The 21897-nt window shown below is 45.3% G+C and overlaps 1 protein-coding gene across 1 annotated transcript in view; it reads left to right on the top strand.

Moving 5' to 3' along the window:
• Positions 1 to 21897, top strand: part of LOC307013470 (NACHT, LRR and PYD domains-containing protein 12-like) — a gene marked incomplete at its 5' end in the record, with an annotated part of 61545 nt that overhangs the window by 11872 nt on the left and 27776 nt on the right. Inside the window, 5 exons of the mRNA XM_079640868.1 lie at positions 2260 to 2433; positions 4697 to 4867; positions 9630 to 9803; positions 11303 to 11476; positions 11946 to 12119. Coding sequence (XP_079496994.1) covers positions 2260 to 2433; positions 4697 to 4867; positions 9630 to 9803; positions 11303 to 11476; positions 11946 to 12119 — 867 coding nt within the window. The remainder of the gene's footprint in view (positions 1 to 2259; positions 2434 to 4696; positions 4868 to 9629; positions 9804 to 11302; positions 11477 to 11945; positions 12120 to 21897) is intronic.

Raw genomic sequence — 21897 nt, forward strand, 5'->3', positions numbered from 1 at the left:
AAGTATGAATGAACAGTTAGCAGTTGAAGTCGTATGAAGATTTGTTGGAGTCTGAAGAATTTCTCCATTGACTTCCATGTTAGAAATGTGATGAATTATGGGATGTATCTCTGGAATTATGAAAGTTCTGAATGATACAAGTAATGGCCATCGATTCCCGACCGAGCTGAACGTTTTGATGTTTGAACGGAGTTTCTGCGATGTTCAATGCGGGAGGAGAAGAAGTGCAAATTTCTGGCTGAATAATAATAATAAAGAATTTGAATAAGTTGGAATGCTGTATCAGCATTCCAACTAATTGATAAAAACAATATAGTTAATGCTGATAGTATGACTTGTTTAGCTGTTTTTGATGGTTTTACAGCCCACTCATAAGGATGTTTCTCACAGCCTGTCCTCCTACAAAAAAAGACCATGTAGGCAGATTGTTCATGCCCTTACTACGACCCAGAGACACGTTTTAAAGTGTATGTTGTTTCTTACGCGACCACTAGAGGTGCTCTAGTGGTCGTGTAAGAAACAACATGCTCCCGGCCCGTTCATTGCAAACGCTCCGGAGGGACGTTTATTCACAAATAACCCTCTCTGGAAAATCCTAAATTGTGGAATAGTTGCCATTAAAATGCTTTTTGATTCGATTTCTGGCGAGAAGTGTATATTCTACTCTTAGAATCCACGTCCAGTCGATGTAGGATAGCGGATGAGTAATGTAGATATCACTGTGTAATCATCTGACAGTGAGGGGAATACTTCCGGTTTTATTATGAAAACTTTGGGACCGGAAAAACTGTTTTCACCCACGCTAACTTTACATGGAAGCTGCATACACGTTATCCTGACGAGACCTCAAATCATCTTCATAATATCTGTCAAACTATAGATCCTACACATCGACTGGACGTGGATTCTAAAAGTACAATATACACTTCTCATTAGAAATCTAATCAAAAAGCGTTTTAATGGCCAAACTATCCTACAATTTAGGATTTTACAGAGAGGGTTATCTGTGAATAAACGACCATCTGTAACGTTAGCATTCAACGGGAGCACTAGAGGGCGGACACTTTAAAACGTAATTATAGGACGTATTAAGCGCTTGAACAAGCGGCCCATTTGGTGGTATGAGTTGGAGGACTTGTTGGTTGCTCAATAGGGGGTGATAAGACTATGGCCCCTTTGATGTGACACCTGTTGTAGTGTCCCCCTAGTAAGCTATTATAGTCATTGATGATAGTATGACTTGTTTCGCTCACATGTTGTGGTTGTAATGCCCTCGATAAGGTAGAGTTCTTTAATAGGGGGTGAATATTACTTATTGACTCTTTTATGGTAATATAAGGTCGTATGACATTAAAGTAGGTCTTTTGAAGTTGTATAGGTAGGTAATAATACTTTGACCCTTTGGTGTTAATATGGGGTTAAAAGGGTAATCTTTAATCTTTGGGTAAATGTATTTTTTTTTTAAACTGCCTAATGTCACTGCCTTAAAATCACAAACTCCCATTTAGAGTCACAGTTTGTGTGTGTGTGTGTGTGTGTGTGTGTGTGTGTGTGTGTGTGTGTGTGTGTGTGTGTGTGTGTGTGTGTGTGTGTGTGTGTGTGTGTGTGTGTGTGTGTGTGTGTGTGTGTGTGTGTGTGTGTGTGTGTGTGTGTGTGTGTGTGTGTGTGTGTGTGTGTGTGTGTGTGTGTGTGTGTGTGTGTTTCTGGCCCAGTGTGGAGGATAACATAAGGTCTTGAGGCAATTGCATGAAAAACACAATATTTATGATCAAAACAAAGTCACTCGGTCACTTGTGACCCAAAAGGCAAGAGAAGGGTTAAAGAACACGAGCTTATAGAGAGCGTTTCAACCGGTCACCGAAACAAGTCATAGTATCATCAATGACTATAATGGCTTACTAGGGGGATACTACAACAGGTGTCACATCAAAGAGGCAATAAAGACTTATCACCCCCTATTGAGCAACATCCTTTATGAGGGGGCAATAAAACAATAAACAAACAAGTCATAAAAGATAAAAGGGTCAAAGGTCAGGGATGTCAGAGTGACAGGTGCCACATCAAAGGGATTTAGAGGCGAGACGAGGGTCATAAATCACATTAAACTCTATTCTAAGAAATGATTATATATAATATTACATGGACTGAACAGAACATGTCTATCAGAACATGTCAAATATGTTTTAATGAAATGCTTGAGTTTAATAAAATGTTTCCTCTTTTTTAACATGTTACATTGTAATATATGTGTTATTATAGTCTCACTGGCTGTGGACTCTCAGAGACTGGATGTGAAGTCGTGGCCTCAGCTCTGAAGTCTGACCCCTCCCATCTGAGAGATCTGGACCTGAGTCAGAACGATCTGAAGGATTCACGAGTAGAGCTGCTGAGTTCTGGACTAAAGAGTCCAAACTGCAGACTGGAGACTCTCAGGTCAGTTCACTGACTGCAGTTCATACACATCTGTTTGTGTTTATCACCTTCTGAATTTGCCTGAAATAATTGTTCTCACTTTTGCTAATGGCTGAATATTGATCAGAGTAACAAAGAGAAGGTGAATGTGTGAGGGAGAGTGTTTGAGCTTCCACAGACTCACTCTGTGCTCCATGAGTCAGTGGAGATGCTGTCAGTACTGATGAGCTGTGAGGGAGATGAAGGAGTTGTTAAACATCTGATCAAAGTTAACGTTCCAGATTATCAATGGACTGTTTCTAAATCATCACTGACATTAAAACCATGTTTAACTCTGATCAGATTATTAAACCTGGAGTTATTTCAAACAGGAACTTTGTTTTCTAAAGTTACATCATGTTTTCTTTATTCAGACTGAGAGGCTGCAGTTTGTCAGAGATCAGCTGGGCTACTCTGATTTCAGCTCTGAAGTCCAACCCCTCCCATCTGAGACATCTGGACCTGAGATTCAACGATCTTCAGGATTCAGGAGTGAAGCTGCTGAGAGATCTTCTGGAGAGTCCAGACTGCAGACTGGAGACTCTCAGGTCAGTTCTCCATCTTTAACTTCTGTGCTGAGATCAATATGTATTTATTAGGGCTGTCAGTCGATTACAGTTTTAATCGCAAATTAATCGCAAATTAATCGCACATGTTTTACCAGTTCTAAATGTACCTTAGAGGGATATTTTTCAAGTTTTGAATACTCTTATCAACATATGAGTGGACAAATATGCTTTATGCAAAGGTTTGTTTATTATCATTTGAACAATGATAAATATTCTCATGAATATTAAACACAACAACCTCTGAACATTACAAATACTGTGATGAACAAGCTCCCAGAATGCAACACGGCTGCTCTCAGGGTAAAAATAATAAAACAGATGGAGCATGATTTAACTTCAGGAACTAACTGTCCGTACAAGTCTGGTTGGTTTGGTGGGAAAGTTTGAATATATGGAACTAGTGGTACTTTATGAATATGAAGTGCTCATCGTCTCTCTTCCACTGTCACATAGAGTAGTTACACAGCAGAGACAGCACTACAGCGCTCTGCTGACCGGACGTTCACTGACTCTCCTGCTGAATCTGACTGGCCTTAGTTTATTAACAGTGGTTTGATTTCCTTTCAAACGAGCGACAGCAGCGTCAGAGGAACGCTTCAGAACAGACCTCACTACAGACAGCGCCTCGTGGCTATAGGCTGACGTTTCTCATTGAAATATTAATACACATGCCTTGATGATGTCATTCTTTATAAAGCCTCTCTCCACGTTATTGAGCGAGGGCTTTAGTTCTTCATTATCTTCTGAGAGTCCCTTCCCTCTCCCCAAACATCTATGATCAGTTAGTAAAACTAAGAGTAGAAACTAAAGAGCCTGCAGTCTCCTCTCTGTTCACTGGTTTAACAAATAAAACTATTGAAATAAAAAAAACACGGACTATCAGCTCGATTTCACTTTTTCTGTCTTACAGTTTTTAACCTGTTTGGAGTTTCCACTTTCTGAACTCCTTCAGCTCTGATCAGATTATTAAACCTGGAGTTATTTTAAACAGGAACATTGTTTTCTAAAGTTACATCATGTTTTCTTTATTCAGACTGGAGAGCTGCAGTTTGTCAGAGATCAGCTGTTCTGGTCTGATCTCAGCTCTGAAGTCCAACCCCTCCCATATGAAGGATCTGGACCTGAGTCACAATGATCTGAAGGATTCAGGAGTGAAGCTGCTGAGAGATCTTCTGGAGAGTCCAGACTGCAGACTGGAGACTCTCAGGTCAGTTCTCTGACTCTCTGTTCCTGCTGGAGATCTCATGTTTCATTAGTTATTCATCCTGATTCTTCATCAGACATATATTACATCCATACGTTTGTAAATGTTGTCGTAACAGTTGATTCTTTCCTAAAGAAACTATTATTCTTCCACTGTTATTTGTTAAAGTAAATGTATGTTTTCTTTAGTAAATGGTCTGAATAAAGAAGGTCCTCTGAACTAATATTAGTTTTACATAAAGTTTACTTTCTGACAGAGAAATGTTAATGTTCCCATCATTTAGACGTGTTTTCACGGATAACAACCAGAAGGCTGATATAATGATGATCCACAATAACAGAATGACAGTCTCTGTAATTCAGGAAAAAGATCATTGATTAGGACGAAGTAATGATGAGCTGCACATTTCAGACCTGAACATCTGACTGGATTATAAACTGATTTCTATCCTCATCATGTTTTCTTTATTCAGACTGAGGCGCTGCAGTTTGTCAGAGATCAGCTGTTCTGCTCTGATCTCAGCTCTGAAGTCCAACATCCATCTGAGAGAGCTGGACCTGAGTCTCAACGCTCTGCAGGATTCAGGAGTGGAGCTGCTGAGAAATCTTCTGGAGAGTCCAGACTGCAGACTGGAGGCTCTCAGGTCAGTTCTCTGACTCTCTGTTCCTGCTGGAGATCTCATGTTTCATTAGTTATTCAACCTGATTCTTCATCAGACATATATTACATCCATACGTTTGTAAATGTTGTCGTAACAGTTGATTGTTTCCTAATGAAACTATTATTCTTCCACTGTTGGTTGTTATGATCGCGGAAAAGGTAGGACCCAAAAGCAGACTACAAAAAAGGTAAAAGGTCTATAAACAAAAGGAGAGCTTTATTCAAAAAGCTGATGGCAAATAACATAAAACACATCGTAGCACAAGGAAGATATATTACCAAAACTGACCGTGACTTACTGACATGGAGGGAGACAGGAGAAACAAACAATGAACCGACAGGGGAACACGGGGAAAGACTAAATACAGAGAGGGGTAATCACGGGATGAGAAACAGCTGGGTAAGGGAGGCAGAAACACAAGGGCAACAGGTGAACACAATGAGACAATCAGACACAGGAGGAAAACAAGAGACAGGGAGAACAGAACAGCAAAACAAAACCCATTACCAGACAGACAACACTAAAACCGTGACATAACACCAAGATCGTGACAGAACCCCCCCCTCATGGGACAGATTCTAGACGTCCTGGACGGAGCAAGGGCTGGTGTCGACGGGACCCCAAACAGGACAGGACCAGGTGTCGGCGGGATCCCCAACGGAACAGGACGTGGAGTTGGCAGGACCCCCGACGAAACAGGTGTCGGCTGGACCCCCAATGGCACAGGACATGGTGTTGGTAGGACCCTCAACGGAACCCCCAACGAAACAGGACAAGGAGTTGGCAGGACCCCCGGCAAGACAAGTGACGGTGGGACCCCCAACGGAACAGGACATGGGGTTGGCAGGACCCCCGGCAGAGCAGTAGTCGGCGGGACCCCCAAAAGGAAAGGACACGGAGTTGGCAGGACCCTCAGCGGAACCCCCAACGAAACAGGACAAGTAGTTGGCAGGACCCCCGGCAGAACAGTAGTTGGCGGGACGCCAACGGGACAGGACATAGAGTTGGCAGGACCCCTGGCGAGACAGGTGTCGGCGGGACCCCCAACAGGACAGGACAAGGGGTTGGGACTTGAGAAGGGACTTGAGAAGGGAAATGAGAAGGGATTTGAGAAGGGACTTGGAAAGGGACTCGGGAGGGGACTTGAGAGTGGACTCGAGAAGAGACTCGAGAGGGGACTTGAGAAGGGACTTGAGAGGGGGAGCTGGCGTTGGCCGGAGAGTCAATACTGGAGCCGAAACTGGAGTCGGGACCATGACTACTGGGGCCGGTACTGGAGCCGGAACCATGGCTGCTGGGGCCGGAACCATGGCTGCTGGGACCGGAACTGGAGCTGTGACCATGGCTGCTGGGACCGGAACAGAAGCCTGGACCATGGCTGTGTGGGCCGGAACAGAAGCCTGGACCATGGCTGTGTGGGCCGGTACTGGAGCAGGAACCATGGCTGTGTGGGATGGTACTGGAGCAGGAACCATGGCTGTGTGGGCCGGTACTGGAGCAGGAACCATGGCTGTGTGGGATGGTACTGGAGCAGGAACCATGGCTGTGTGGGCCGGTACTGGAGCACGAGCTGGCCTCCTGACCTTACGTCTTTTAGAGGTCTTTTGGAGGCTCTGTGGACCTCCAAACGCCAGGCGGGATCCCAAGAAAGGGTCAGAAAATGGAGACTGGCGCTCAGGGCTACGTGAAAAAACTCTGAGCCATTCAGGCAACGAGCTCCTCAACCAAGGCATGTTGGCCACCTCCATTTGTGCCTTTTTGAGGATAGCCTCTTTGTCCCTTCTAGACGAGGTTCCACTCCACTCGGCATGATAACACTGAAGGGAGAAATCCAGATCGAACAGATCCAAGTCAAAATCATACAAATCCGCTGGGTCCATAGTTGGTCGGTTCATTCTGTTATAATCGCGGAAAAGGTAGGACCCAAAAGCAGACTACAAAAAAGGTAAAAGGTCTATAAACAAAAGGAGAGCTTTATTCCAAAAGCTGATGGCAAATGACATAAAACACATAGTAGCACAAGGAAGATATATTACCAAAACTGACCGTGACTTACTGACATGGAGGGAGACAGGAGAAACAAACAATGAACCGACAGGGGAACACGGGGAAAGACTAAATACAGAGAGGGGTAATCACGGGACGAGAAACAGCTGGGTAAGGGAGGGAGAAACACAAGGGGCAACAGGTGAACACAATGAGACAATCAGACACAAGAGGAAAACAAGAGACAGGGAGAACAGAACAGCAAAACAAAACCCATTACCAGACAGACAACACTAAAACCGTGACATAACACCAAGATTGTGACAGAACCCCCCCCTCATGGGACGGATTCCAGACGTCCAAAACAAAGTCCGACATTTCCAAAAGGGTGGGTGGAGGGGGTCCGGAGGACGGGTCTGGGTCGACAGCCCAGAGGCAAGGCAGAGGAACAGAAGGTAGTCTCGGGCGGACAGCCCGGGGGCAAGGCAGAGTTCATGGTGGGAATCTCGGGCGGATGGCCCGGGGGCAAGGCAGATTTCGAGGAGGGGGTCTCGGGCGGACGGCCCGGGGCCAAGGCAGGGTTCAAAAAGGGGCGAAGGCCACAGCGGGCGAACTCAGGGGGCCGAGCATGAGGGCGAAGGCAGTGGCTGGAAGAGTCAGGGGGCCAGGCTCGAGGGTGAAGGCCGCGGCTGGGAAACTCAGGGGGCCGGGCACAAGGTCGGGCAAGAAGGTGGCGACGGGACAGCCCTGGAGGGCGGGCAGGAAGGCGGCAATGGGACAGCTCCGGAGGATGACGTACGCCACAATGGGACCCCTCCAGTGTGGACCCCTGGCGGGTCAGGCGTAGACGGGATCCTGGACGGAACATGGGCTGGTGTCAGTGGAACCCTCGACGGAGCAAGGGCTGGTGTCAGTGGAACCCTCGACGGAGCAAGGGCTGGTGTCGACGGGACCCCAAACAGGACAGGACCAGGTGTTGGCGGGAAATCCGGTGGAGCAGGATCTGGTGTTGGCAGGAAATCTGGAGGAGCAGGTGTCAGCTGGATCCCCAACGGAACAGGACGTGGAGTTGGCAGGACCCCCGACGAAACAGGTGTTGGCTGGACCCCCAACGGCACAGGAAATGGGGGTGGTAGGACCCTCAGCGGAACCCCCAACGAAACAGGACAAGGAGTTGGCAGGACCCCCGGCAAGACAGGTGATGGTGGGACCCCCAACGGAACAGGACATGGGGTTGGCAGGACCCCCGGCAGAACAGTAGTCGGCGGGACCCCCAAAAGGAAAGGACACGGAGTTGGCAGGACCCTCAGTGGAACCCCCAACGAAACAGGACAAGTAGTTGGCAGGACCCCCGGCAGAACAGTAGTTGGCGGGACGCCAACGGGACAGGACAAGGGGTTTGGACTTGAGAAGGGACTTGAGAAGGGAAATGAGAAGGGATTTGAGAAGGGAATTGAGAAGGGACTTGGAAAGGGAATTGAGAAGGGACTTGGAAAGGGACTCGGGAGGGGACTTGAGAGTGGACTCGAGAAGAGACTCGAGAGGGGACTTGAGAAGGGACTTGAGAGGGGGAGCTGGCATTGGCCGGAGAGCCAGTACTGGAGCCGAAACTGGAGTCGCGACCATGACTACTAGGGCCGGTACTGGAGCCGGAACCATGGCTGCTGAGGCCGGAACCATGGCTGCTGGGGCTGGTACTTGAGCCAGAACCATGGCTGCTGGGACCGGAACTGGAGCTGGGACCATGGCTGCTGGGACCGGAACAGAAGCCTGGACCATGGCTGTGTGGGCCGGTTCTGGAGCAGGAACCATGGCTGTGTGGGATGGTACTGGAGCAGGAACCATGGCTGTGTGGGCCGGTACTGGAGCACGAGCTGGCCTCCTGACCTTACGTCTTTTAGAGGTCTTTTGGAGGCTCTGTGGACCTCCAAACGCCAGGCGGGATCCCAAGAAAGGGTCAGAAAATGGAGACTGGCGCTCAGGGCTACGTGAAAAAACTCTGAGCCATTCAGGCAACGAGCTCCTCAACCAAGGCATGTTGGCCACCTCCATTTGTGCCTTTTTGAGGATAGCCTCTTTGTCCCTTCTAGACGAGGTTCCACTCCACTCGGCATGATAACACTGAAGGGAGAAATCCAGATCGAACAGATCCAAGTCAAAATCATACAAATCCGCTGGGTCCATAGTTGGTCGGTTCATTCTGTTATGATCGCGGAAAAGGTAGGACCCAAAAGCAGACTACAAAAAAGGTAAAAGGTCTATAAACAAAAGGAGAGCTTTATTCCAAAAGCTGATGGCAAATGACATAAAACACATAGTAGCACAAGGAAGATATATTACCAAAACTGACCGTGACTTACTGACATGGAGGGAGACAGGAGAAACAAACAATGAACCGACAGGGGAACACGGGGAAAGACAAGACTAAATACAGAGAGGGGTAATCACGGGACGAGAAACAGCTGGGTAAGGGAGGCAGAAACACAAGGGGCAACAGGTGAACACAATGAGACAATCAGACACAGGAGGAAAACAAGAGACAGGGAGAACAGAACAGCAAAACAAAACCCATTACCAGACAGACAACACTAAAACCGTGACATAACACCAAGATCGTGACAGTTTGTTAAAGTAAATGTATATTTTCTTTAGTAAATGGTCTGAATAAAGAAGGTCCTCTGAACTAATATTAGTTTTACGTAAACTTTACTTTCTGCCATATAAATACTTATGTTCCCATCATGTTTTCTTTATTCAGACTGAGGAGCTGCAGTCTGTCAGAGATCAGCTGTTCTGCTCTGATCTCAGCTCTGAAGTCCAACCCCTCCCACCTGAGAGAGCTGGACCTGAGTGAGAACAATCTGCAGGATTCAGGAGTGGAGCTGCTGAGAGATCTTCTGGAGAGTCCAGACTGCAGACTGGAGGCTCTCAGGTCAGTTCTTCATCTTCAACTTGCTTTCTGAGAGGAAGAGAGTTGTGTTGACTCTGAGCTGCAGACATCAGGCTGATATCACTCTGATCCTCACTGAGCATCTTAATGCTAAAGTCTACTTTCTTCTTCTGTGGTTTAGTTCACTGACTGTGGCAGAGCCATGTTGAACTTTAAATATAAATATCACTTCCTTCACTGCATAATTCCCTCTAAAGGGTAGAGTCTAAACCTTTAAACACCTGAATCACATCTTATTTTTTCCATAATGATTTTAACAAATGATTTGAACAACAAGTATTTTCAGTTGTTGCTGTTTCCAACATGTTTCTGAAGCTACATGATGCTTTACCGACTGAATAGTTTACACCAGGGATCGGCAACCCCTGGATAGCGTTCCACCATTGGTACGCGGCACCATAACCAGTGGCACCCTAGGAATAAGTGTGCAAAATATTTAAATTGTATTTTCGGATCCTGAACGAGACCGCCGCCAGAGCGCGTCTCCCCGTTACCTGCAGAAGGAAGCCATGCACGTAACGCAGCCCCGCTCTCTTTAACTCCAGGTGACTTTCTGCCGCTTTCCTCCGTGGTGCAGTGCTGATCGTTTCACCACGGAGGAAAGCACTTCACTAATTGCAGTACCCATAAGGAGCTGTAGCAATGCAGTAGTTTTTGCGTGGCGATCGATATCGGCCGATACTCACTCTCTGCCGATCGATCGGTGCTTTCTAAAAATGCTGATCGCGAGAGCAAAGATGCAAAATACATGACACTTTTCTCTGTGCGCGGGAAAACAAGCTCGCCAAAATGGCTTCATCAGTCTGGCAGTATTTTAAGGTGTCCGAAAAGGACAATAAAAGAGCGGTATGCAACGTGTGTGAAGCAGAAAGCCTGCAGCTCCACCCGCTGTGACGGACCGGTCAGCGAAACACACACTAAGAGTTACACCTAACACACTTTTACTTTTACATTTTATCTAGGCTACCTCTGGAACTAGTTATAAATAGATGTATTCTTCACTGTCACTCATTACTGGATCAGTGAGCTGCATGAGATACTGACAGGCTGTCAGGAGAGAGAGAGGGGGAGAGAGAGAGAGAGAGGGGGAGGAAAAGAGAGCGCTTCCGCTCATTTCTCCCGTGTTATAATCCAAAGTTAATGTAAACCTGAATAATGTACTTCATCTGAATGTAATAATTATGTTGGTTGTTGTTTGTGGAAGCTCCAGTTAATGAGCCCTATTAACTGTGTTTTATTAAATATTATTATATATACTTATTTTAATGTACATATGAAAATTGCGGAGAATAACCAAAAAGCTTTGGAGGTGTATACAAAAACGTACAGGAAGTCGGCCATTTTGAATTTACCGTTGGAAAAATGTTCAACTGGAGTTTTCACTTTCTGAACTCCTTCAGCTCTGATCAGATTATTAAACCCCAAGTTATTTTAAACAGGAACATTGTTTTCTAAAGTTACATCATCTTTTCTTTATTCAGACTGAAGAGCTGCAGGTTGTCAGAGATCAGCTGTTCTGCTCTGATCTCAGCTCTGAAGTCCAACCCCTCCCATCTGAGACATCTGGACCTGAGTGAGAACGCTCTGCAGGATTCAGGAGTGAAGCTGCTGAGAGATCTTCTGGAGAGTCCAGACTGCAGACTGGAGACTCTCAGGTCAGTTCTCTGACTCTCTGTTCCTGCTGGAGATCTCATGTTTCATTAGTTATTCAACCTGATTCTTCATCAGACATATATTACATCCATACGTTTGTAAATCTTCTCGTAACAGTTGATTCTTTCCTAAAGAAACTGTTATTCTTCCACTGTTGGTTGTTAAAGTAAATGTATGTTGTCTTTAGTAAATGGTCTGAATAAAGAAGGTCCTCTGAACTAATATTAGTTTTATGTAAAGTTTACTTTCTGACACAGAAATGTTTATGTTCCCATCATTTAGACGTGTTTTCATAGATAACAAACAGAAGGCTGATATAATGATGATCCTCAATAACAGAATGACAGTCTCTGTAATTCAGGGAAAAGATCATTGATTAGGACGAAGTGATGATGAGCTACACATTTCAGACCTGAACATCTGACTGGATTATAAACTGATTTCTCTCCTCATCATGATTTCTTTATTCAGACTGAGGCGCTGTACGTTGTCAGAGATCAGCTGTTCTGCTCTGATCTCAGCTCTGAAGTCCAACCCCTCCCACCTGAGAGACCTGGACCTGAGTTACAACAAGCTGAAGGATTCAGGAGTGAAGCTGCTGAGAGATCTTCTGGAGAGTCCAGACTGCAGACTGGAGACTCTCAGGTCAGTAAGGGGTCTCTGCTGGTTCAGCAGTATTGTATTAAACAGGGAGGTGTTTCTCTCTCTGGGGAAACAGATCAGTGATGTTACCCACTGACTGCAGGCTCTTTCATTCTTCCATCAACTATAGAAGGCCAGCTGGAAATGCAAAGCCACATTTTAATAATCATTTCTCAAACAGACATAAGGGATTTTACAGAAGAGAGGAAAATGTATTCTGTTTCCTATGGGATGTTTTTAGTTTCTAATGACTGGTTACTTCCTGTCATGCAGCTGAGAGCTGTGGCAGTCAGTCGTAGTGTTTGCAGAGGAGATATGATGGGATGTGAAGCATGAGATCAGGACTCTGAAGCTGACTCAAAGAACAAACACTTATTTTAAAATGGATCTCAAACTGTTGGATTGTGTTCATCCCTACAGGATCAGATATGATGAGACGATCAGAGCCAAGATCCAGAAGACCTGTGAGTACTGAAACCATATCCTCCATTCATTAAGATATTCTACATTAAATCTGATCTTAAAAGGTCTTTATAGAACAACAACAATATATTTTAATTATATGTTGTTACAGCTCTATTCAGTCAATTTGTCTGCTAATGTTTCTCTTTGTTCAAGTTTAATTATTATCTTTCTCTGTCACCTCTTCTCTCCATCAGGTGACTCCGATGTGGAACAGGAAGTGAAGACAGACAGAAAGGTGAGAGAGGAGCAGTTGAACAGAGAGAAGTGTATTTATTTCACCACTGAATTCAAATATAATTGTTAGGGCTGTCAATTTAAACGCTATGACGCTCACTATTGATCGAAAAGATTCAGGTATTCGATTATGAGTTAAAAATTATTCTAATTAATTAGTGTTTGTTTATTTTTTTTAATGGGAGGTCTGTCTAAGAGGATTACATATCACCAAGTTGTATATAACATAATAAATGTATATGAAGATGCCATTTAAAATATCTGGATACCCGACGAAATGGGAAATATTCCTACTGGCTGGTACTTCTCTTCTGTCATTGGCTGGTAATACTGTACTGTGATTGTCTGGTACTTCTCTTCTGTGATTGGCTGGTAATACTGTGCTGTGATTGGCTGGTAATACTGTGCTGTGATTGTCTGTTATTACTGTGCTGTGATTGGCTGGTAATACTCTACTGTGATTGGCTAGCAATATTGTACTGTGATTGGCTGGTATTACTGTGCTGTGATTGGCTGGTAATAGTATGCTGTGATTGGCTGGTAATACTGTGCTGTGATTGGCTGGTATTACTGTGCTGTGATTGGCTGGTATTACTGTGCTGTGATTGGCTGGTAATACAGTGCTGTGATTGGCTGGTATTACTGTGCTGTGATTGGCTGGTATTACTGTGCTGTGATTGGCTGGTAATACTGTGTTTTGACCGTTTGAAATTGACAATGAACTCAGATGATCCAGACTAATTTGCATTTTTCAAATAATAAATAAATAACTTTGTCTGTTCCAGGCTCTTGAATTGTTGTCGCCTGAACACACAACTAGATCTTCATACAGGTAATGCTATAACATGACCAAACATGATTTACACACATTCAAAATATATATTTATTTTGGGATGAGGGACGACAGAGACTGATTCCAGCTGTGAGGAACTGCAGGAAGGCTGTGTATGTACAGATGTCCATCCATCCATCTTCTCCCGCTTATCCGTAGTCGGGTCGCGGAGGTAGCAGTTCCAGCAGAGAGCCCCAAACTTTATTTTCCCTAGCCACATCAACCAGCTCTGACTGGGGGATCCCAAGGCGCCCCCAGGCCAGAGAAGAGATATAATCCTTCCATCTGGTCCTAGGTCTACCCCTTGGTCTCTTCCCAGCTGGACGTGCCTGGAACACCTCCCTAGGGAGGCGCCCAGGTGGCATCCTAACTAGGTGCCCGAACCACCTCAACTGGCTCCTTTCGACGCGAAGGAGGAGCGGTTCAACTCCGAGTCCCTCCTGGATGACTGAACTTCTCCCGTTATCCCTAAGGGAGACACCAGCCACCCTGCGGAGAAAACCCATCTCGGCCGCTTGTACCCGCAATCTCGTTCTTTGGGTCATGACCCATCCTTCATGACCATAGGTGAGGGTAGGGAGGGAAATGGCGCGGTAGACAGAGAGCTTTGCCTTCTGGCTCAGCTCCCTTTTCGTCACAACGGTGCGGTAAAGAGACTGCAGTACCGCTCCCGCTGCTCCGATTCTCCGACCCATCTCACGCTCCATTGTTCCCTCACTCGAGAACAAGACCCCGAGATACTTGAACTCCTTCACTTGGGGTAAGGACTCATTCCCTACTTGGAGTGGACAGTCCATCGGTTTCCTGCTGAGAACACTGGCCTCAGATTTGGAGGTGCTGATCCTCATCCCAGCCGCTTCACACTCGGTTGTGAACCGATCCAGTGAGTGCTGAAGGTCGCAGACCGATGAAGCCATCAGAACCACATCATCTGCAAAAAGCAGTGGTGCAATCCTTAGTCCACCGAACTGCAGACCCCCTCCCCCACGACTACGCCTCGAAATCCGATCCATGTATATTACAAACAGGATTGGTGACAAAGCGCAGCCCTGGCGGAGGCCAACCCTCACCTGAAATGGGTCCGACTTACTGCCGAGGACCCGGACACAGCTCTCGCTTTGGGAGTACAGAGATTGGATGGCCCTGAGTAGAGACCCCCTCACCCCATACTCCCGCAGCACCTCCCACAGTGACTCCCTGGGAACCCGGTCATACGCCTTCTCCAAGTCTACAAAACACATGTAGACTGGATGAGCGTACTCCCAGGCCCCCTCCAGGATCCTTGCGAGAGTAAAAAGCTGATCCGTTGTTCCACGACCAGGACGGAATTCGCATTGTTCCTCCTCAATCTGAGGTTCGACAATCGGCCTGACCCTCCTTTCGAGAACCTTAGAGTAAACTTTCCCGGGGAGGCTGAGTAGTGTGATGCCTATGTAATTGGCACACACCCTCTGATCCCCCTTTTTAAAAAGGGGAGCCACCCCCCCGGTCTGCCACTCCTTCGGTACTGTTTCCGACTTCCACGCAACGTTGATGAGACGTGTCAACCATGACAGTCCCTCGACACCCAGAGCCTTCAGCATTTCTGGGCGGATCTCATCCACCCCCGGGGCTTTGCCACTGTGAAGTTGTTTGACGACCTCATTGACCTCCCCCCGGGAGATTGGTGTCGATCCCCCTTCATACTCCAGCTCTGCCTCTAACATAGAGGGCGGAGTTGTCGGGTTCAGGAGTTCCTCAAAGTGCTCCTTCCAACGCCCTAACACTCCATCAGTTGAGGTCAACAACGTCCCATCCTTACTGTGCACAGCTTGGATGGTTCCCTGCTTCCCCCTCCTGAGGTGTCGGACAGTTTTCCAGAACAACTTTGGTGCCGCCCGAAAGTCCTTTTCCATGTCTTCTCAGAACTTCTCCCATACCCGCTGCTTTGCCTCGGCCACGGCTGAGGCTGCTGCCCTTTGGGCCTGTCGGTAACTTGCAACTGCCTCGGGAGTCCCCCTGGATAACAAATCCCTGAAGGCCTCCTTCTTCAGTCGGACGGCTTCCCTGACCACCGGTGTCCACCAGGAGGTTCGAGGGTTACCGCCCCTTGAGGCACCTAGGACATTGAGACCACAGCTCCCCACCGCGGCTTCGGCAAGAGAGGCTTTGAACACCGACCACTCTGGTTCAATGTCCCCAACCTCCACAGGAATGCCCGAAAAGCTCCGCCGGAGGTGTGAGTTGAAGGCCTCCTGAACTTGGGCCTCCTCCAGACGTTCCCAGTTCACCCGAACTACACGTTTGGGCTTACCAGGTCTATCCAGAGGCTTCCCCCGCCACTCGACCCAACTCACCACCAGATGGTGATCAGTTGACAACTCCGCCCCTCTCTTGTACAGATGTGATCAACTTTATAAACTAATATGGATCAGAAGTTTAAACACTAAAACATTTCTGCTGTTTGAATACTGAGAGCAAAATAAAACCAACAATGTTCTCCTATTTATTTATAATAATAGTTCAATTGTACCATTTCTCTCTTCATATTGAGTGATGGAGGCGACATGTCAAACACATGAAGGACTTTAGAGGTTTCTCAGCATGTGATCACACCACACAGCTGGACTTCCAGTTATCAGAGAAAGCTGTTATTACTTTGTAGAAGTTTATTTATCATTAAACAGACACGTTTTTATCACAATGTATTAGAGTTTAAAGTAAGATCTAATTTCCCACCAATAACACAGTTATGTCTTAATGCTGATATACTGGGAACATCTGATGATATTCAGTTGAAAATATTGAAACTTTATTGGTTTGTTATTTATGATGCAATACATTTTCAGATGCTCAGAGAAACCAAAACATCCTTCACCCATCAAATCCAAATATGAATAAAAATGTAAATACGTACATCTCTAATATTTTCAAGTGATTTATTTGATTTCTGTTTCTCTGGTAACAGTCACTGACAGCATGAGGACAGACATTTGATCAGATCACACTGACAACACATCCAACTATATTATAATACATTATTTTATATAATATTACATGGAATATTAGAACATGTGTCAAATATGTTTTAATGAAATGCATGAGTTTAATATAATGTTTCCTCTTTTTTAACACCTGTTGAAATATATGTGTTATTGTAGACTTTCTGGCTGTGGACTCTCAGAGACTGAATGTGAAGTCCTGGCCTCAGCTCTGAAGTCTGACCCCTCCCATCTGAGAGATCTGGACCTGAGTCACAATGATCTGAAGGATTCACGAGTAGAGCTGCTGAGTTCTGGACTAAAGAGTCCAAACTGCAGACTGGAGGCTCTCAGGTCAGTTCACTGACTGCAGTTCATACACATCTGTTTGTGTTTATCACTTTCTGAATTTTCCTAAGAACAAATACATTTTAATTATTGTTCTCACTTTTGCTAGTGACTGAATATTGATCAGACTAACAAAGAGAAGGTGAATGTGTGAGGGAGAGTGTTTGAGCTTCCACAGACTCACTCTGTGCTCCATGAGTCAGTGGAGATGCTCTCAGTACTGATGAGCTGTGAGGGAGATGAAGGAGTTGTTAAACATCTGATCAAAGTTAAAGTTCCAGGTTATCAATGGACTGTTTCTAAATCATCACTGACATTAAAACCATGTTTAACTCTGAACAGATTATTAAACCTGGAGTTATTTCAAACAGGAACATTATTTTCTAAAGTTACATCATGTTTTCGTTATTTAGTCTGGAGGGCTGCAGGTTGTCAGAGATCAGCTGGGCTACTCTGATCTCAGCTCTGAAGTCCAACCCCTCCCATCTGAGACATCTGGACCTGAGATTCAACGATCTTCAGGATTCAGGAGTGAAGCTGCTGAGAGATCTTCTGGAGAGTCCAGACTGCAGACTGGAGACTCTCGGGTCAGTTCTCCATCTTTAACTTCTGTGCTGAGATCAATGTGTATTTATCAAAGTACCGCTCGAGCACCGGAGAGATGTTTGCAGCTCTCGTTAGAGGCTGTACACGTGCCGGCTTTGTAATGCTCAAACCCACTGCTGTGATGAACAAGCTCCCAGAATGCAACACGGCTGCTCTCAGGGTAAAAATAATGAAACAGATGGAGCATGATTCAACTTCAGGAACTTACTGTCCATACAAATCTGGTTGGTTTGGTGGGAAAGTTTGAATATGTAACTGGCGGTACTTTATGAATATGAACTGTTCATCGTCTCTCTTCCACTGTCACATAGCAGGGTGTCCGCGGGGTCTTAAAAAGTATTAAAAGTTGATGATTCAATTTAGCGAAAATTAAGGCTTTTAAAAAGTATTAAAAAGTATTAAACGGCATTTTCCAAGGTATTAAGAAGTCCCACAGCAACGACAACATGAAACACCCTCTAATTTACTGAAACGACATGTCGGGAAACCCCTTCAAGGCGGCCCCATGCATAGCGAGCCGTAAAATGCTGCCTCTTATTTTAAATTTGGTTGCCTTGCTCCGCTCTGTGGCGGATGGGGGGGGGGGGGGGGGGGGGCACTAAACGACTACGGTAAAGATAACGGGTCCCAGGTCCCAAGGTGGGTAGAACAGCATACGCAACGCTCTGGGGGTCCAACGGCTCCGTGTGTAAGCCCTATATGATCATTTTCTGATAACGATGAAAGAGCCCGCCTCCCTCTCCCCACGTCTCCTGCTGCTGCTGGGCTGTCAGAAGAGGGGGAGGAAAAGAGAGGCAGTCACCGTTTATTAAATATTATTATATTATTATACAGAGAACAGAGTCGTTATCAATTTGTTTTAAAGCTCAATAAATAACAAAGAAGACCTCTGACCGGCACTTTTCTAATTTTGTACGGAAAATTTAAACTTTAACGGACATGTTGACCGGCGGAACATTTTTTTTACGGAAACTCTGCCGCACGGTCCCCTCGTTCCTTGGAAGAGGCGGAGAGGTGGGTGTTTTTCATCTGCTGGTGGACTACCTGAGAGATACAGCAGGAGAACACGCCGTCCACCGCGGAGAATAAACAGAAGGGCAACCATGGCAACCATGCTCCGGGGTCTTCTTCGCTGCTTTTGGTGTATTTTTGGGTGGCAGCAGCGCCACTTACAGGCCTGACATATGTACTACATCGTTTCCAGCATTTCCAGCGGTCTAGTGTGAACGGACACGTTAATGAATCGAATGCGTGTGAACGGAAGACTTTTTTGCGCATGCGTTTTACCATATGCGTCCGTGTGGGGCCGGGGTCTAAGCCAAACTATATCCGGTCACAGAGATCTGCTATTTTAAAGTAAAGTCAACACATATAGACCCTAAATATAGTCTATATTAAGAACGAGAAAAGTCTTAACATATATATCCTTTTTTGTAAACATATGACAAATGTGTGAGGGTGATGACGTCAGAGCATCGTCCTATGTGCCAGGGCTTAGCCCCGGACAGCCCCAGCCCAATTTAACCCCTGGGTATTTGTGAGGGAGCTCCTATATGGCATTACCCCGCTGAAGCTCACCAAAGTTTAACATATTTCATAGTTCAAAGTTTTGTCAATCGTTTTGTTTATGTGTCAAATACTGGTTTCTAATGGTTTCTGAGGAGTTTGACTGGAATGAAAGAGCACAGAGTACAGAAGCAACAAAGCAGCATACTGCATTAAACCTGACCTTCACAGAGAGGTTGAAGTTCATGTGGAGAGGAGGCTTCAGTAGTCTGTCTGCACTCTGTTTAGTTTTGCTATCTTACAATCAATATAGTAAATGTGAGGCAAAGTGTGTCGCCAATGTAACCGGTTAGAACTCAAAGTTGCGATGAGGTCTTAAAACGTATGGAAAGGGTCTTAAAAAAGGTCTTAAAAGGTATTACATTTGACTTCAGGATTTCTGCATATACCCTGCATAGAGTAGTTACACAGCAGAGACAGCACTACAGCGCTCTGCTGACCGGACGTTCACTGACTCTCCTGCTGAATCTGACTGGCCTTAGTTTATTAACAGTGGTTTGATTTCCTTTCAAACGAGCGACAGCAGCGTCAGAGGAACGCTTCAGCACAGACCTCACTACAGACAGCGCCTTGTGGCTATAGGCTGACGTTTCTCATTGAAATATTAATGTACATGCCTTGATGATGTCATTCTTTATAAAGCCTCTCTCCACGTTATTGAGCGAGGGCATTTGTTCTTCATTATCTTCTGAGAGTCCCTTCCCTCTCCCCAAAGATCTATGATCAGTTAGTAAAACCAAAAGCAGAAACTAAAGAGCCTGCAGTCTCCTCTCTGTTCACTGGTTTAACCAAAAAAAACTATTGAAATTAAAAAAAAACACGGACTATCAGCTCGATTTCACTTTTTCTGTCTTACAGTTTTTAACCTGTTTGGAGTTTCCACTTTCTGAACTCCTTCAGCTCTGATCAGATTATTAAACCTGGAGTTATTTCAAACAGGAACATTGTTTTCTAAAGTTACATCATGTTTTCTTTATTCAGACTGAGGGGCTGCAGTTTGTCAGAGATCAGCTGTTCTGGTCTGATCTCAGCTCTGAAGTCCAACCCCTCCCATCTGAAGGATCTGGACCTGAGTGAGAACGCTCTGCAGGATTCAGGAGTGAAGCTGCTGAGAGATCTTCTGGAGAGTCCAGACTGCAGACTGGAGGCTCTCAGGTCAGTTCTCTGACTCTCTGTTCCTGCTGGAGATCTCATGTTTCATTAGTTATTCAACCTGATTCTTCATCAGACATATATTACATCCATACGTTTGTAAATCTTCTCGTAACAGTTGATTGTTTCCTAAAGAAACTATTATTCTTCCACTGTTGGTTGTTAAAGTAAATGTATGTTTTCTTTAGTAAATGGTCTGAATAAAGAAGGTCCTCTGAACTAATATTAGTTTTACGTAAAGTTTACTTTCTGACACAGAAATGTTTATGTTCCCATCATTTAGACGTGTTTTCACAGATAACAACCAGAAGGCTGATATAATGATGATCCTCAATAACAGAATGACAGTCTCTGTAATTCAGGGAAAAGATCATTGATTAGGACGAAGTAATGATGAGCTGCACATTTCAGACCTGAACATCTGACTGGATTATAAACTGATTTCTATCCTCATCATGTTTTCTTTATTCAGACTGAGGAGCTGCAGTTTGACAGAGATCAGCTGGGCTGCTCTGATCTCAGCTCTGAAGTCTAACCCCTCCCACCTGAGAGACCTGGACCTGAGTTACAACGATCTGCAGGATTCAGGAGTGAAGCTGCTGAGAGATCTTCTGGAGAGTCCAGACTGCAGACTGGAGACTCTCAGGTCAGTTCTTCATCTTTAACTTGCTTTCTGAGATGAAGAGAGTTGTGTTGACTCTGAGCTGCAGACATCAGGCTGATATCAATCAATCAATCAATCAATGTTTATTTATATAGCCCAATATCACAAATGTTACATTTGTCTCAGTGGACTTCACAGTTTGTACAGAATATCAGTATGACAATACGACACCCTCTGTCCTTAGACCCTCTGTCCTTAGACCCTCTGTCCTTAGACCCTCTGACCTTAGACCCTCTGTCCTCAGACCCTCTGTCCTTAGACCCTCTGTCCTTAGACCCTCACATCGTACAAGGAAAAACTTCCAGAGAAAACCCACAGTTTAAAGGGGAACATGGGAGAAACCTCAGGGAGAGCAACAGAGGAGGGATCCCTCTCCCAGGACGGACAGACGTGCAATAGATGTGTAAATGTGTGTAAATTGAAAAGATAATACATTTGCAACATAGGTAGTCCAAATGTTTGGAAATGCATGTGTGTATAATAGGAAGATGAATCCATGAGGATATCCATCCAGGACTTATGATCCAGGACCACAGCCACGACTCAAGATCCAGGACTCGCAATCCATGACACAGGACCGCAGGATCATCCATGACTCCGGATCCCGGCATATATAGACACCAAAAAGAAAGAGATTTGGGGAAGCTGGGTTAATCGGAACATGAGAGTACACAGGTATAGACAGAGAGAAGGAAGAAGTAAGATGTCCCCCGACAAACTAAGCCTATATCAGCAAAACTAGGGGCTGAATCTAATCAGCCCTAACTATAAGCTTTATCAAAAAGGAAGGTCTTAAGCGCACTCTTAAAAACGGATAGGGTGTCTGCCGTCCGAACACAAACTGGAAGCTGATTCCACAAAAGTGGAGCTGGATAAGAAAAGGCTCTGGCTCCCATTGTACTTTTAGAGACTCTAGGAACAACCAACAACCCTGCATTCTTGGAACGCAATGCC

This window comes from Notothenia rossii (assembly GCF_949606895.1).
Source record: "Notothenia rossii genome assembly, chromosome: 7".
NCBI classification, from domain to species: Eukaryota; Metazoa; Chordata; class Actinopteri; order Perciformes; family Nototheniidae; genus Notothenia; species Notothenia rossii.